At 47.9% G+C, this 13,916-nt stretch overlaps 2 protein-coding genes and 2 non-coding genes across 4 annotated transcripts; all 4 read left to right on the forward strand.

The window, feature by feature from the left end:
- The first annotated feature begins 3,498 nt into the window (after window positions 1-3,498).
- On the forward strand, window positions 3,499-5,059 carry LOC119294149 (hydroxycinnamoyltransferase-like). Its single transcript, XM_037572400.1, has one exon. It carries the CDS (start codon window positions 3,540-3,542, stop codon window positions 4,950-4,952), a length of 1,413 nt encoding a protein of 470 aa, XP_037428297.1. The 5' UTR covers window positions 3,499-3,539; the 3' UTR covers window positions 4,953-5,059.
- A 3,441-nt stretch (window positions 5,060-8,500) lies between these two features.
- On the forward strand, window positions 8,501-8,571 carry TRNAG-GCC. Its single transcript has one exon. It is a non-coding gene; the product is annotated as a tRNA-Gly (tRNA).
- A 1,759-nt stretch (window positions 8,572-10,330) lies between these two features.
- On the forward strand, window positions 10,331-10,401 carry TRNAG-GCC. Its single transcript has one exon. It is a non-coding gene; the product is annotated as a tRNA-Gly (tRNA).
- Window positions 10,402-10,684: 283 nt separating this feature from the next.
- On the forward strand, window positions 10,685-12,050 carry LOC119291973. The gene has a single exon (XM_037570783.1). The coding sequence runs from the start codon at window positions 10,779-10,781 to the stop codon at window positions 11,724-11,726; it is 948 nt and encodes a 315-aa protein (XP_037426680.1). The 5' UTR covers window positions 10,685-10,778; the 3' UTR covers window positions 11,727-12,050.
- The last annotated feature ends 1,866 nt before the right edge of the window (window positions 12,051-13,916 follow it).

Raw genomic sequence — 13,916 nt, forward strand, 5'->3', positions numbered from 1 at the left:
CAGTGCGCCATTACTAGTCTAAACTAGTAATGGCGCACCTGGCCTGTGTGCGCCATTAGTAGTTTTGCAAAAAAAAGAATAAAAAAAACAACAGTAATGGCGCACGATCTGCCTCGTGCGCCATTACTAGTTAGAACTAGTAATGGCGCACTTCGACCGGATGCGCCATTAGTATGTATGGAAAAATGAAAAAAATTATACTAGTGGCGCACCATGTCTCTGGTGCGCCATTAGTGTCTTCCACACTAATGGCGCATCACCGACTGGTGCGCCATTCATATATAGTAGTGGCGCACTGGTTCCTCGGTGCGCCATTAGTATCAATCCTATCTATAGCCATTTTCCTAGTAGTGCGGTATCCGGGAATTACACAATCTCATGGTCTAAGGAACTGATACTTGACAGTTAGAAAAACTTTAGCAAACGAACTACACGATCTTGTGTTGTGCTTAGGATTGGGTCTTGTCCATCACATCATTCTCCTAATGATGTGATCCCGTTATCAATGACATCCAATGTCCATAGTCAGGAAACCATGACCATTTATTGATCAACGAGCTCGTCAACTAGAGGCTCACTAGGGACATGTTATGGTCTATGTATTCACACATGTATCACGGTTTCCGGTTAATACAATTATAGCATGAATAATAGACAATTATCATGAACAAGGAAATATAATAATAATCATTTTATTATTGCCTCTAGGGCATATTTCCAACAGGTGGGGGCACCCCAAAGGCACAACAGTTATTATTAGTCGTGTGTGGTGTCCCCCCTTCACCGTTTACTCCTCCGATAGTATCATCGTAGTGCTTAGGCGAAGCCCTGTGCGGATCACATCACCAACACCGTCATCACGTCGTCGTGGTAACGGAACTCGTCGACTCCATCGACACTCTGCTGGATCAAGAGTTCGAGGGACGTCATCGAGCTGAACGCGTGCAGAACTCGGAGGTGCCGTACATTCGGTACTTGATCGATTGATTCGAGAAGACGTTTGACTACATCAACCGCATTAAGTTAACGCTTCCGCTTTCGGTCTACGAGGGTACGTGGACACACTCTCCCCCTCTCGTTGCTATGCATCTCCTAGATAGATCTTGCGTGAGCGTAGAATTTTTTTTGAAATTGCATGCTACGTTTCCAAAAGATTTTTCCCCTTTTCTTCTTATTTTTTCACCCGCATGGAAAGTTTTGACCAGCTCAGTTTGGATTTGGAAAGCAGAATCAGAATTCAGAATGGATCGGGAAGGAGATCGAGGCGGATAAGAAAAGAATCACTCCCTGCCCGTTTGTAAAATGTATGGTTAGGAAAGTTTAAAAATATTATGAAAGTTTTATTGGGAGGGTGAAAAACCATTATGAGAAGATAGTGGTGGAAAGTGAGACGAAAATAAGCCGGACGGAACGTGGGACCTGTATGGGATATACAGGTCAGTTCATTTCATGCAATTGTATTAATTAACAAATAAACATTAATCTTTCTTATTTTCCCCTCCGTCTTGATCGCGGTGCACCATCTAAGATGCCTAATGCACCGGTATGGAGGATGTAGCACCGATCACCGACAAACATAAACATACCACTTGTTTAGTTATGCTTACATATAATTTGTTCATTTGGTATGCTCATCTAGACGTTTGGCTTCATCTAGTTTATAAAAGAGCTCATGCCAGTTCCTAAAATACAAGGTTTGTACAAATTATACATATAGATAACTAATTTACATGTGAGCAAAATGCATTGGAGGTCCTAAAAGTATTTCAAGCCCTGTTCAAGAATTCATCCGATTAACCAGTTAACTTGCTGATTAATCCCTACTCGTAGGGTCATCGAGTAGCCTATAAACCGATAAATTGTCCGATTAATTGATTAAATGGCCGATTAACTTGTCGATTAGCTGATTAATCCCCTACTCACCAGCCAACCGAGCAGCTACCAGTTAACGATTTCCTCAACAATGATTTCAAGTAGGTCCTAAAAGTTTGAAATCATTCACCGCATATGTACACTGCGCACCGTTCGGTTGAACTTGGATCTGATGGATGCACGAGTGGTCATGGATAGCAGCGAGCTCGGCCTCGGATCTATATATGGTTTGCAACAACATGGGTAATTTGTGCCAGGTTTTCTTTTGGGAGTCTTCGTGTTTGGTTTGGTTGGCAAGGCGGTGGTGTTGTCCTAGTATAGAAATAATGTCTCTCCATCCTATCCCCGTTATGGGGGCGAGCTTATCACCCGCGGAGGGTGTGTGGAGTTGTGTCTCTTGTGCATCTTCCGGGATTCGGTCGGTTTAAGTTTCCGGCAGATCCGCCTGGAATTGGTCGTTGTTTTCTTCTCCGGGGCAGCGTTTTGCTTTGCAATTCGTGGTCGTCGATGTCTCCTGTTCTTTATTGACTACTTCCCGACAATGCGTCTACAAGCTACTGGGTTTTAAAAAGTTTGATCCGCCGAGGCATAGGCTCAGAGGTGACATTGAGGTGTGCTCATTGCGCGTCGCCGGTGGATGCAGGAGGAAGAAGACTTGGTCACCCCCAAGACTCTTGAGTACAATTTTTTCGTAATGGTGTGTTTGTAAAGACCTACGATACTTAATATATGCATTAGGCCTTTTCGCAAAAAAGGTAACGCCGATGCAAAAATATAAGCGTGTGTATGTGTAATGAACGATCAAAACAATTTATGTCAGATAATTAAGAAAAATGTTGTGACTTTGTGTATAGGTAGTACTTTCATGTTACTATAGACCGACATCCATCTACATGCAAATGTAGCCAGAGGCGGAACCAAGATTGAAGCAAACCCCGGGACAATTTTTTTTCTGGCACCATGAATAAATATTGGCACCTATAACCAACCTAGGAATACCTCATAACATTCCTAAAAATTGAGCCTTATTTTGTACTCCCTCCGTTCCTAAATATTTGTCTTTCTAGAGATTTTAACAAATGACTACGTACAAAGCAAAATGTGTGAATCTACACTTTAAAATATGTCTATATACATCCGTATATGGTAGTCCATTTGAAATCTCTAAAAAGACAAATATTTAGGAACGGAGGAAGTATGTTTTTGCTGGGTGACGAGTGATGTTGCTGATGACTGTAAAAATATTAGAAAGAATCAATGACATATACATACATGTCGGCGTGGAATCATGTTATCCAAGGCAGCACTAAAAAAAAGGATTCCACGCTGATGACTGTAAAATCATTAAAAAAGATGCATTTTTCTTCTACAACAATCTTAAAATGTTGTGTAGGCTAGTATCTCAACGGTATTCAAAGGATTCAATGCATCTGTACCATGTTAAAAAAATGCATCTTTGATCTGATCATATTTGTGTATATTATCATTTTGGCATCCAATCCTGGCATAGCCAGTACAAAAGATTCCACGCTGACTTTGGAATTTTCAAGGTCAACTTCTACTGCAGCGCATACTTGTATATACTTCAGGCCAGGGAAAGGAACGAAAGCGTATCTCAGAGCAGGTCAGTTTGTACTTTGTAGTAAGCGCCTAAGCGGCAAACAGAAATGGCAAACGATTCTTGGCGCGTCCGAGTGATTCGCAGGAGCACCGTCAAGGCCTCCATTACGCGGCCCGGCGCCGTGCTCCCCGTCTCCAACCTCGATCTGTTGTATTACCCCATGCCGCTCTCGATGGTCTGCGCCTACCGCAGGCCCTCGGCCGGCGGTGGCTTCGCAGACGTCGTGGCCGCCTTCGACGCCAAGCTGCCGTCCCTGCTGGACCACTTCTTTCCGCTCGCCGGCCGCATCGTTGCCAACCCGCGCTCGGGGCTCCCGGAGGTGCACTGTGACAACCAGGGCGCGGAGCTCGTCGTCGGCGAGGCCGGTGTGGCGCCGGCCGGCCTGGACTTCGGCGACCTGGATGCGTCACTGGCGAGGGTCGGCGTCCCCGTCCAGTACGCCGCGGACGTCGCGCTGTCGGTGCAGCTGCTGTCGCTCGCCTGCGGCGGCTTCGTTGTGGCCTGGAGCACCAACCACGGCCTCGCGGACGGGTGCGCGCTCTGCATGATCGTCGACGCGTGGTCTCAGCTCGCGCGGTCCGGGACGATCGTCGCCGCCCCGAACTACGACCGCTCCGTGTTCCGCCCCCGTGCCGCGCCGTCGTACGGCCCTTCGGTGGGCGATCTGTTCATGCCGTTGGCGAGCGAGCGTGTCGTCAACGCCCTCACGGCCAGGGGCTCCTTGGTCGGCCGCACCTACTACGTCGAGGAGCGGGACCTCACCATGCTGCGCGCGCAGGCGAGCGTCGACGGGGAGCGCGGCGCGAGCCGCGTCGAGGCGGTGTCTGCGTACCTCTGGAAGGTGTTCGCCGCCACCGTGGGCTCGTCCGACGACAGTTGCCGCATGGGCTGGTGGGTGAACGGGCGACGGCGTCTCACAGCCGCGCCGGAGGAAGCCATACGCAACTACGTCGGCAACGTCACGACGTTCGCGGTGGTGGAGGCGAGCGTGGACGCGATCCAGCGGCGGCCGCTCCCGGAGATCGCGTCGATGGTGCGCGAGTCGATCAGGTCCACGGCCACCGACGAGCACTTCCAGGAGCTAGTGGACTGGGTGGAGGAGCACAAGGGCAAGGGAAATGGCAAGGCTAAGGCTGCGGTCAACAAGTTCGTGGAAACAGCAACCGTCGGGCTGGGCAGCCCGGCGATGGGCGTGACGTCGTTCACGTCCTTCAGCGTCGACACGGACTTGGGATTCGGGCACGCCGCCGTAGCGATGCCGACGTGGGTGGACTGCGGGAGGTTGTGCTCCGGCTTCGTCAAGATCATGGCGCGTCCGGAGGGTCACGGTGGTGGTGGTTCCTGGATCTTCGGCATGTCCGTTTGGCCCAAGCTCGCCGCCGCGCTGGACTCGGACGAGCAGCGCATCTTCAAGCCTCTCACCGCCGACTATCTCGGCCTCATGCCACAAGCAAACTAGTATAGCCGGCTCTGGTTGCATGCAGCATGCATGCATGATGCTCATTAATTAATTTAAGAATAAGAGGGCTAGCGATTCACACAAATATACCACAGGTTCTGATTTCAGATCTTGTTTTTGGCTAGCAGTATTTGTGTGATGGATCCACACAAGCTTTTGTTACTGAATTGGCGGGTGATGGATCCGAGTAAAATGCATGCACAGAACCACCAATTTAATGTCATAACTATCAGAAAATCAGCGAACCAACCGGTGGTTGGATGGTTAGAGGGATTGTGGTATCCCCATCTCACCAGGGTTCAAATCCTGGTGCTCGCATTTATTCTTGAATTTATTTCAGGATCCTGGCCGTCCGCTTGTCCCTTGCCGCCCCTCCCCTCGTCCCTTCTACCAGCCAGCCCCAATCCTCGTCGTTGTTGCTGCCGAACCTTCATCCCCGGGCTACTGCTGCCACGGGAGACATCGGTGACGGTCCGCTCCATCCCCCTCTTGGTCTAGTTGATCGTCGTCCTCGCACCGCCGTACTCGCACTCCACCTCGGGTGTCCAGCCGCCATCCAGCTCACCCCAACGCCCAGCCGTCCTCGCGTCACCATCCTCGCGCTCCACCCCGTCGCCCAGCCGCCATCCATCTCACCCGACGCCCAGCCGTCCTCGGGCTCACCCTGTCCTGACTGCGTCCAGTGCGCGAGCGCCTATGAGGCCGGGGAGGAGCTGCCACGGGAGACATCGGTGACGGTCCGCTCCATCCCCCTCTTGGTCTAGTTGATCGTCGTCCTCGCACCGCCGTACTCGCACTCCACCTCGGGTGTCCAGCCGCCATCCAGCTCACCCAACGCCCAGCCGTCCTCGCGTCACCATCCTCGCGCTCCACCCCGTCGCCCAGCCGCCATCCATCTCACCCGACGCCCAGCCGTCCTCGGGCTCACCCTGTCCTGACTGCGTCCAGTGCACGAGCGCCTATGAGGCCGGGGAGGAGGAGGCGGTGGTCGAGGAGGACGTGAGGGTGCCGTGCGAGGTGAGCCAGAGACCCAGGTCGAGGCCCGCGGCGCAATGCATCATCTTCAGCACACTCGGATCTCGCCATCGGCCACAGAAGCAACAACGACGTCAGGGACGACAGCCTTGGCGGTCTTCTTCCATGGCGAGTAGAAGCTGAGCTCCTGCAGTGCGCCCTTCGCCCAGCCCCGATGTAGCTGTCGACCTCCCTGGTCTCTGCTGGAAGCCGTGATGGGGAGTCCGAGCACGTCGGTGAGGCACACAAGCTGTTTGATGCAATGCCACAAAAAGAGGAAGGGGGAGGAAGAAGACCAAGCCAATTTGCTTATGTGGCATTTTTTTCGTGCCAACTCATTCTGACGGGTGGGCCGCTCCGATTATTAACGTCATCGAAACCTTTAACATCTATCATCGGTGTTTTTTGCCACTATCAACTTTTCTGTTCGATGCAAAATGTAACGTTTTGTAAAGTGATGGTTTCCGGAGAGTTATGACGCTATGGTGGTTCTGTGCATTTTAATCGATGGATCCACACTGACACCGCACTTCCTCCTCTTTTCTTGTTTCTGAAATTTTGGATTCACCAATGTTCCAGGGACCACTATACAATAAAAACAAGGCTTGTGTGAATGAATAGAAGCAACTAGTCCAAGTAAAGTCATTTTGCGTGTTTACATATAATTTGTTTTGTAAATACATCGGGAGTTATAAAACTTGCACGCGACGGTCAGTTTGATGCATAAACTTGTAAAATACATGTTTTTGGTCATCAAACTTGCGCGGACGTGCAAATACGATGCTTTCTACCATATCCAGCCGTATCCCGTGCATGAGCGGCAAAAAAAACGTGGCAAGGGCCCGCTGTTGGTGGCTGCGAGGTGGGTAATCCACATGTTTTTTTTTGGCCAAAAATCACCCTTGCATTTCATTTTTTTTACCCAGAAAATCCTGAAATAAAATAGGGTGGGATTCGACCCCATTATCTGCTGCAATTCGCGTGCACATGCAAGGCAATCAGCAAACTGACTTTTGACGTTTAACATGAACAATTAGCTTTATATAACAGAACCATACGAAATAAAATAAAAATCAAAACCGGGGTTCGCAAAAAAATGGAATCCCCGGTTCGAATCATCCAGTCACAATGATGCATAAAGCGATAAACACAATTTATACTATGTAATAAAACGACTTATGTTCTTGATAATTTTTTAGGACAGATCGACTATAAATTTGAATAATTTTCAATTAAAATATCTAGAAAAAAGGAAAAATATTGTTCTAAATTTGTACCTTTAGCCTAAAGGATATATACCTTGGTAGTCCAAATAAAATAACAAGCTAAGATCTACGTTATTTTTCATCGGCGGCGGTTGCTGTTCTGGGGTGCTGGTCCTATGGGGCCTTAGCACGACGACTTCCCGACTGTCTATTACAAGAAGTTGTGCCCGGCTCCGGCGATGGAGGGGCGATGACGGCGACACGCCTTCGGCTCGCTTCGGTGCTTGTAGTCGTCGCTAGGTGGTCTACAAATCTGGATGTAATTTTTATCTCTGGTATTCGTTGTACTGCCATGATTGAAGATAAATAGATTGAAAGTTTTTCCGCAAAAAAAAAATAACAAGCTAAGATCAGGTGGTGTGATTAGGACGCTAGCACTATTACAGCTAGTGGACGGTTCGAAATCCCTCAGAACCATTTTTCTAGCACAATTAATTGACGGCGCACTATGACGTGTGGGACCCGGCAGGAGACTGTTTTAACATTACCTCTGTTGGAGGGCTTTTGTACAAAGTTAAGTAAAACTCGAGGGTGTTTCTGTAATAAAATATCACGTGCACATCGCTTTAGCCGCTGACAATGGGCCCTGGCCACCTTGGCATGCCACGTAGTCAGTGAATACACCCGTGTATGGGAAATGTGACCGTATTTGCACACCCGCACAAGTTTGATGACAAGAAACACGTATTTTGCAAATTTTTGGACAAAACTGATCGTCATGTGCAAGTTCTATGACTCCCGATGTATTTACCTCATTTGTTTATTTGGTATACTGATCTAGATGTTTGGTTTCATCTAGCTTATACAAGAGCTCATGTCTATTCCTAAAATACAAGGTTTGTGCAGATTATGCATATACATAACTAATTTACATATGTGTAAAATGTATTGGAGGCCCTAAAAGTATTTCAAGTGTGTCAAGTAGGTACTAAACGATTTCAAACTTTTAGGATCTACTTGACACACTTGGAATACTTTTAGGACCTCTAATGTATCCATGTCAGGTTGTTCTGGAGGTGATGATCACATCTATAACAAGGAAGCTCTAAGTCAGATTTACTCTGGAAGGTTGTTTCTCAAAAGAATTTTTGGCAGCACATATTACTGCCCTGATATGTTCTGAAATCCTGAAAAGGTGTGGAAGCCTTCCGTTGGCAATTTTTAATATACCTGAAAGATAAAGCAGATACCATGAAATTCAACTATAAAAAGGTAACAAACAATGCATCTTTACCGACTCTAATTGCCTAAAAGTTAAATGGCATGGATGCACCAGTGGTCTAGTGGTAGAATAGTACCCTGCCACGGTACAGACCCGGGTTCGATTCCCGGCTGGTGCAAAGTGATTTTTTTTAACTTTTGGCGGATGGCATACGAAATTACCATTTTGCTGCTGGTCAGGTGCATTGGGCCGTCATTCTGCCATTTTGCGTGGGCCGTCTTCCTTTTTTCTTGATAGGCAGGGGAGGTGGTTCCTTATTTTTAACTTTTTATGAAAGGAAAAAAACAGACCCGGGATCGATTCACGGCTGGTGCTTTTGCATCTCGTAAGAATGGCACAATTTTGATGAGTTGGACATCGAAGACTGATTTCTTTGTTCAGCCTACATGGAATCCTCCTCCGGCGTCATGGATCAGTTGCTTACCAGCGGTCAGCACAAGAAAAAGCGCCACTCCTCTAGTCCCCTTCTTGCACCGGAACAACACGAGTACACGAGGACGAAGACGAACTACTTGAGTCTTAAAAGTTACATATTTGCTAAGTCACATCTAGATGAAATATTGTTATCTCACATCTAACTCTCTAGCCATTAGATATACTCTCTCCATTTCATAATATAGTGCGTCCGCGTTTTTTGAGATTTAAATTTAACCATAAATTTAACCAACGTAGAAAACTGCGGTGAGAGCAAAAAATATAACATTAAAAACTTCTTTCGAATACAAATTTAATGGTATAATTTTTATTCCTGCCGCAGCCGTCCACGTTGGTTAAATCTATTGTCAAATTTTAATCTCGAAAAACGCAAACGCGCTATGGAGGAAGTAACATATTAAGATTTGTGTTTTTTAACCTCACTTCTTCGTATCTTGTTTGTTTGCCGACGCCAGCCTGGCAGCTTTGTTTTGCCTGGGCCGTTTCCTGTTGTGGCCTTTTTTTCCATCGATTTTTTGTGTGTGTGCTGGTCTCGTGTAGTCTTTTGAGCCAGTTGTTTATTCTTTTTAGCCATTTGTGTTGGTTGTGGTGTGGGATCGGCCTCGTTAGACAAATCGCTCTAATACCATGTGGAAAGTGTAGGATGGCTAATGTTTCTATTATTGTGTGTATGAATCTGACCCTCATATAGAAGTACACTTGGGAGAGAGACTTGGAGTACAATGCAGAACATCGTTTAAACCTATCTTATCTTTAGTTGTGCTTATCTCTACACAATTATATTTCTAACATTTTTCTTTCTTTTTCATTTTTTTGTCAAATCCGTGAATAAATTTTTTGTGAATAATATTATGAAATTGAAAACATATTTTTATTTTTGTGAAAAGCTCCCACGTTCATGAATACTTTTTATATGGAATTTCTAAATCACACCTAGATGATTTTTGAGGATGTCTCATCTAAGTTTGTCACCGCTTGCTTTAGTTTCTATAATTGTCGATGTTTTGTTTGTCACAAATCCTTTTGTTAGAATGTTTGGCTTCACTTTTGTTGGCCCATCATCTTTTTCCATTTTGTTTATGTTTTGTGTTTTCTTTGCAAAAAATATTACTTACATTTGTTTTAGAAAAAAACAATTATCCGGTTGCATGTGTGTCCTCCATGTGTAACCAAATGCGATGTGATCTAAGTGTAGAACACCGTCAGCCAGTTTCCAAAGCACGGGCTGGTTTTCACAACTTTGTTAAGTTTGAGAGGTTCCATGACGATTTTTTTGTTTTTCTTTCTTTTCTCTATTTTCGCTATCCGGTTTTTTGTTTGTATTTTTTTCTTTTTATGATTTTCAGTTAGCTTATTTTTTTTCTTTCTTTTTTATTTTGTTTTCTTGTCAAATCTGTGAGTCAGATATCTGTGAGTCGGATTTTCTATTAAATTTCATAGAAGCACCAGTGGTCTAGTGGTAGAATAGTACCCTGCCACGGTACAGACCCGGGTTCGATTCCCGGCTGGTGCAAAGTTTTTTTTTTTTACACTTTTGGGTCATGTCATACGGAAATGACCATTCTGCTGGCCAGGTGCTCTGGGCCATCTTTAGAGGGAAATGGTTCTCTTTTTTTGTTCCTGGAAAGGAAAATGCAGGCACGGGCTCGATTCCCTGCAGAATGGCGCAATTTTGATGGTTTAGGCATCCGAAATTGATTGCCGCCGTTGAGCGAACAATGAACACGACCTGTGAATCTATGGGTGACATGAACCTTTTACTGGCAGTATATATCTGTACTTGTTGGGCATCCAGCGAGTGGATAATTTTACCGGCGAGGGCGCGGTGACGCGGCACCTCTCCATCCAGACACCCGAACTCCGCCGCTCTCCAGCCGCCGCCAGCACGCCATGCTCCCGCTCGCCGCCGCAAGGGCCTGCCTTTCCTCCCCGGCGCCGACGCCGAGACCCCCATCCCCATCCCGAGCGGCGTCTCTCTCCCCCCTTCTCCGTCGCAGCTCCACCGCCAGGCAGCTCAGACCCGCCAGGCTCCCCCTCCTCCGCCCGCTCCAGGCCGCAACGGGCGCCGGCGCGCCGGGCGCGTCCTCGCGGCCCGCGAGGGACCGCGTGATCGACTTCGGCAAGCACAAGGGCCAGATGCTGGGCACGCTGCCGCCGTCGTACCTGCGCTGGGTGGTCGCGGAGCTCGACTACGGGGACACGGCGGCCTGGGCGCGCCTGGCGCGCGAGGTGCTCGACGACCCCGTCTACGTCGACCGCGTCGAGTGGGAGCACGCGCACCGCTTCCTCCGCGGCGACTCCAAGTTCGACTACGTCTACGACGACGCCGGCGAAGACGGCGACGGGCCGCTCCAGGAGATGGCCGAGCGCTTCGGCTGGGACCTCTCCGACGAGGACGGCTGGGGCCGCCTCGACTTCCGCCTCCTCGGCACCTCCTACGGCGGCCGCATCCCGAGGAAGGCCGACCGGCGCCAGAGCACCGGCAGCAGCGGCAACAGATCCCCCCGCGGCGGCGGCGGCGCCCTGTTCGACGCCGGGGCGGACGGGCCGAGGGGGAAGAGGGACGAGAGGCGGGAGCGGATGCGGACGAGGAGGGAGGAGCAGGTGAGGACGGCCAAACTGGATGTGCTCGGCGTGAACGCCGGCGCGAAGGATGGCGGCGCACTGGGGACGGCGAGGAAGGCCCGCATTGGTGTGGCGGCAAAGAAGGAGATCCTGGGGCTGGGCCGCTGCGGCGAGAGGGCGGCGCCGCTGAAAGGCGGCGAGGGAGGGAACCCGTTCCCCGGCCGGCAAGCCTTCCTCGACAAGGTCAGGAAGCTCAAGGGCGATGATAGCTAGCGCCAGCAGCTAGGCTAGGTGATATCAGGATCGTTTAGTGCTCAATAGACGTAAATTTTGGGCAGTTCATGGAAGCAAGCAGATTGTATTCCTTAGATAAATTACAGTACAAGAGTGAGATCTACTCTAGCAGACAAGCAAGGCACTAGGAATTTAAGAACTTCTTTACGGGAACATTGACACTGTTTGAGTTGCTGCTAGGAATTTAAGAATTTAAGATCGTCCTATCTTCAGCTCGGGGCAGCAAGTCTGTAACTGAAGCAAGCAGAGGCACGCAAGTAAATTATTCAGGGGTAGTCAGCTTCTATTCATTTCGATAAATTACAACAGTAAGATCTACTACTGTACTAGCAGGCACTAGGAATTTGAAAGATTCTTTTACGGCAACATCGACACTGTTGCTGCTGTGAACTTTGCTAGTCGATCGCGTGATTTATGAAATGACGTCGAGGGCAACCCTGTCTCTGATAGATAATGGTGCGCCAAATCTTCAGGTACAGTTTCAGTCAACTCCTCTCCCCGGTAGCCTTCCTCGCAGCACAATTTGTTTTGCAGTTGAGTGACGAGCGGCAAACGCCAATTCGGGCGGTTGCTACGAACCAGCCAGCCGTCTTATCTGCCCTGCTAAGATTGATTAGAGCTGCTTGATTCCTCCTTTAAACATCGCGTCCATTTTCCCCAACTTTTTTATCTCCACCGCCCCGTGAGAACCGTGGATAGCATCACACCGTCGCAACTTTGTCGCCGGTGAGAAGCACCATGATTGTTGCACCGCAACTCTGTCGCCGAACCATGGATGTTGCGTTGCAGCTCTGTCGCCGGCGAGCAGCACCGTCGATGTTGCGTTGCAGCTCTCTCACCGGCGAGCAACACCATGGATGTTGCATTGCAACTTTGTCGCTGGTGAGCAGCACCATGGATGCTGCGTTGCAGTTTTATCGTCGGCGACAGAGTTGTTACTCAATCGCGTGATTTATGAAATGATGTCGAGGGCAACCCTGGTTGGTTGGTTGCGGCAAATAGGATGAAAATTCATTTGTTGGTTGCTATGATCAGACGCGATGACGACGTCGCGAGGGTGTTTATCCCTTCTTGACGGTGTTGTTATAAGAAATCGACTTAGTCATAGGTGTTAAATTCATATATCTTGTAATAGTTCTGTCGTGGTTGTCTCACTATGTACTCCTCTTGTTGATGACTTTGGCTATATCGCCTTGCATCAACTTTAATAAAAATGGTTGTGTGCATCACAACGATGCGAGGCTGGGCTTTCAACCTCCCTTTTGAAAAAAATAACAACCAACCTCAAAGATGATAGCCAACTAGGTGAATTAATGATCTCATTCGCATGGTGATTGAGATGTAGTAAGTGTTAAATTTCGTGGAAGTATTTGCTGTTGGGATTAGTCGGCATGCTAAGCCGAGTGTTCCCCTGCATGTCATGGCATCGTGCGCTTTCCTTTGCGCCACCCCAATTTGATCGGTCAGCTTCTTATTGGCTAGTTCAAGAGATTGATAGTGTTTCAATGAGACATCTCCAACTTGTTTGTGTTGTCACTCACTTCATTTTCTCTTTCAATACTAGTATGGAGGAGTGAACTCTAGGGATATATACTACTAATTGGTTAAGTAATTGAATGGTTTTATCAATTGGGCTTGCTGAAACTCAATTGACTGAGATTTAACCAAGTCTCAGTCAACCTTGCAACATTTTGTGCCATCGTTTGCAACATTTTTTCCTATCGATTGCAACATCCATCTTGCTTGTTGTAGCATGTCGTCACTCATCGATTGTAGCACACCATCTCAACGGTTGCAACATCCTTCATTAACGATTGTAGCATTTTAGTTAGAACGGTTGTAGAATTTTAGTTAGAACGGTTGTAGCATATCGTCCCTCATCGACTGTAGCACGTCATCTCACCGATTGCAACATCCCTCATTGCCGGTTTTAGCATTTTAGTTAGAACGGTTGTTGTTGTCATTGCTTGCAATACCCTCGCAATAACGGTTGTTGTTTTGGATGCTCTGGCTCATAGATATCATGCTTTTCCAGATGGTCTTCTTGTATGCCCGCTTGTTTAATTTAAGAGGTTGTTCCTTAGTCGTGATTTGGATGCTTTGATCTTAATTTGCTCAACTGTAGTCTACAGTTATTGAGTTTCTCTTACTAATGGGAGTGTTGGACAA

Source organism: Triticum dicoccoides, chromosome 4B, assembly GCF_002162155.2.
Source record: "Triticum dicoccoides isolate Atlit2015 ecotype Zavitan chromosome 4B, WEW_v2.0, whole genome shotgun sequence".
Taxonomy (NCBI): Eukaryota; Viridiplantae; Streptophyta; class Magnoliopsida; order Poales; family Poaceae; genus Triticum; species Triticum dicoccoides.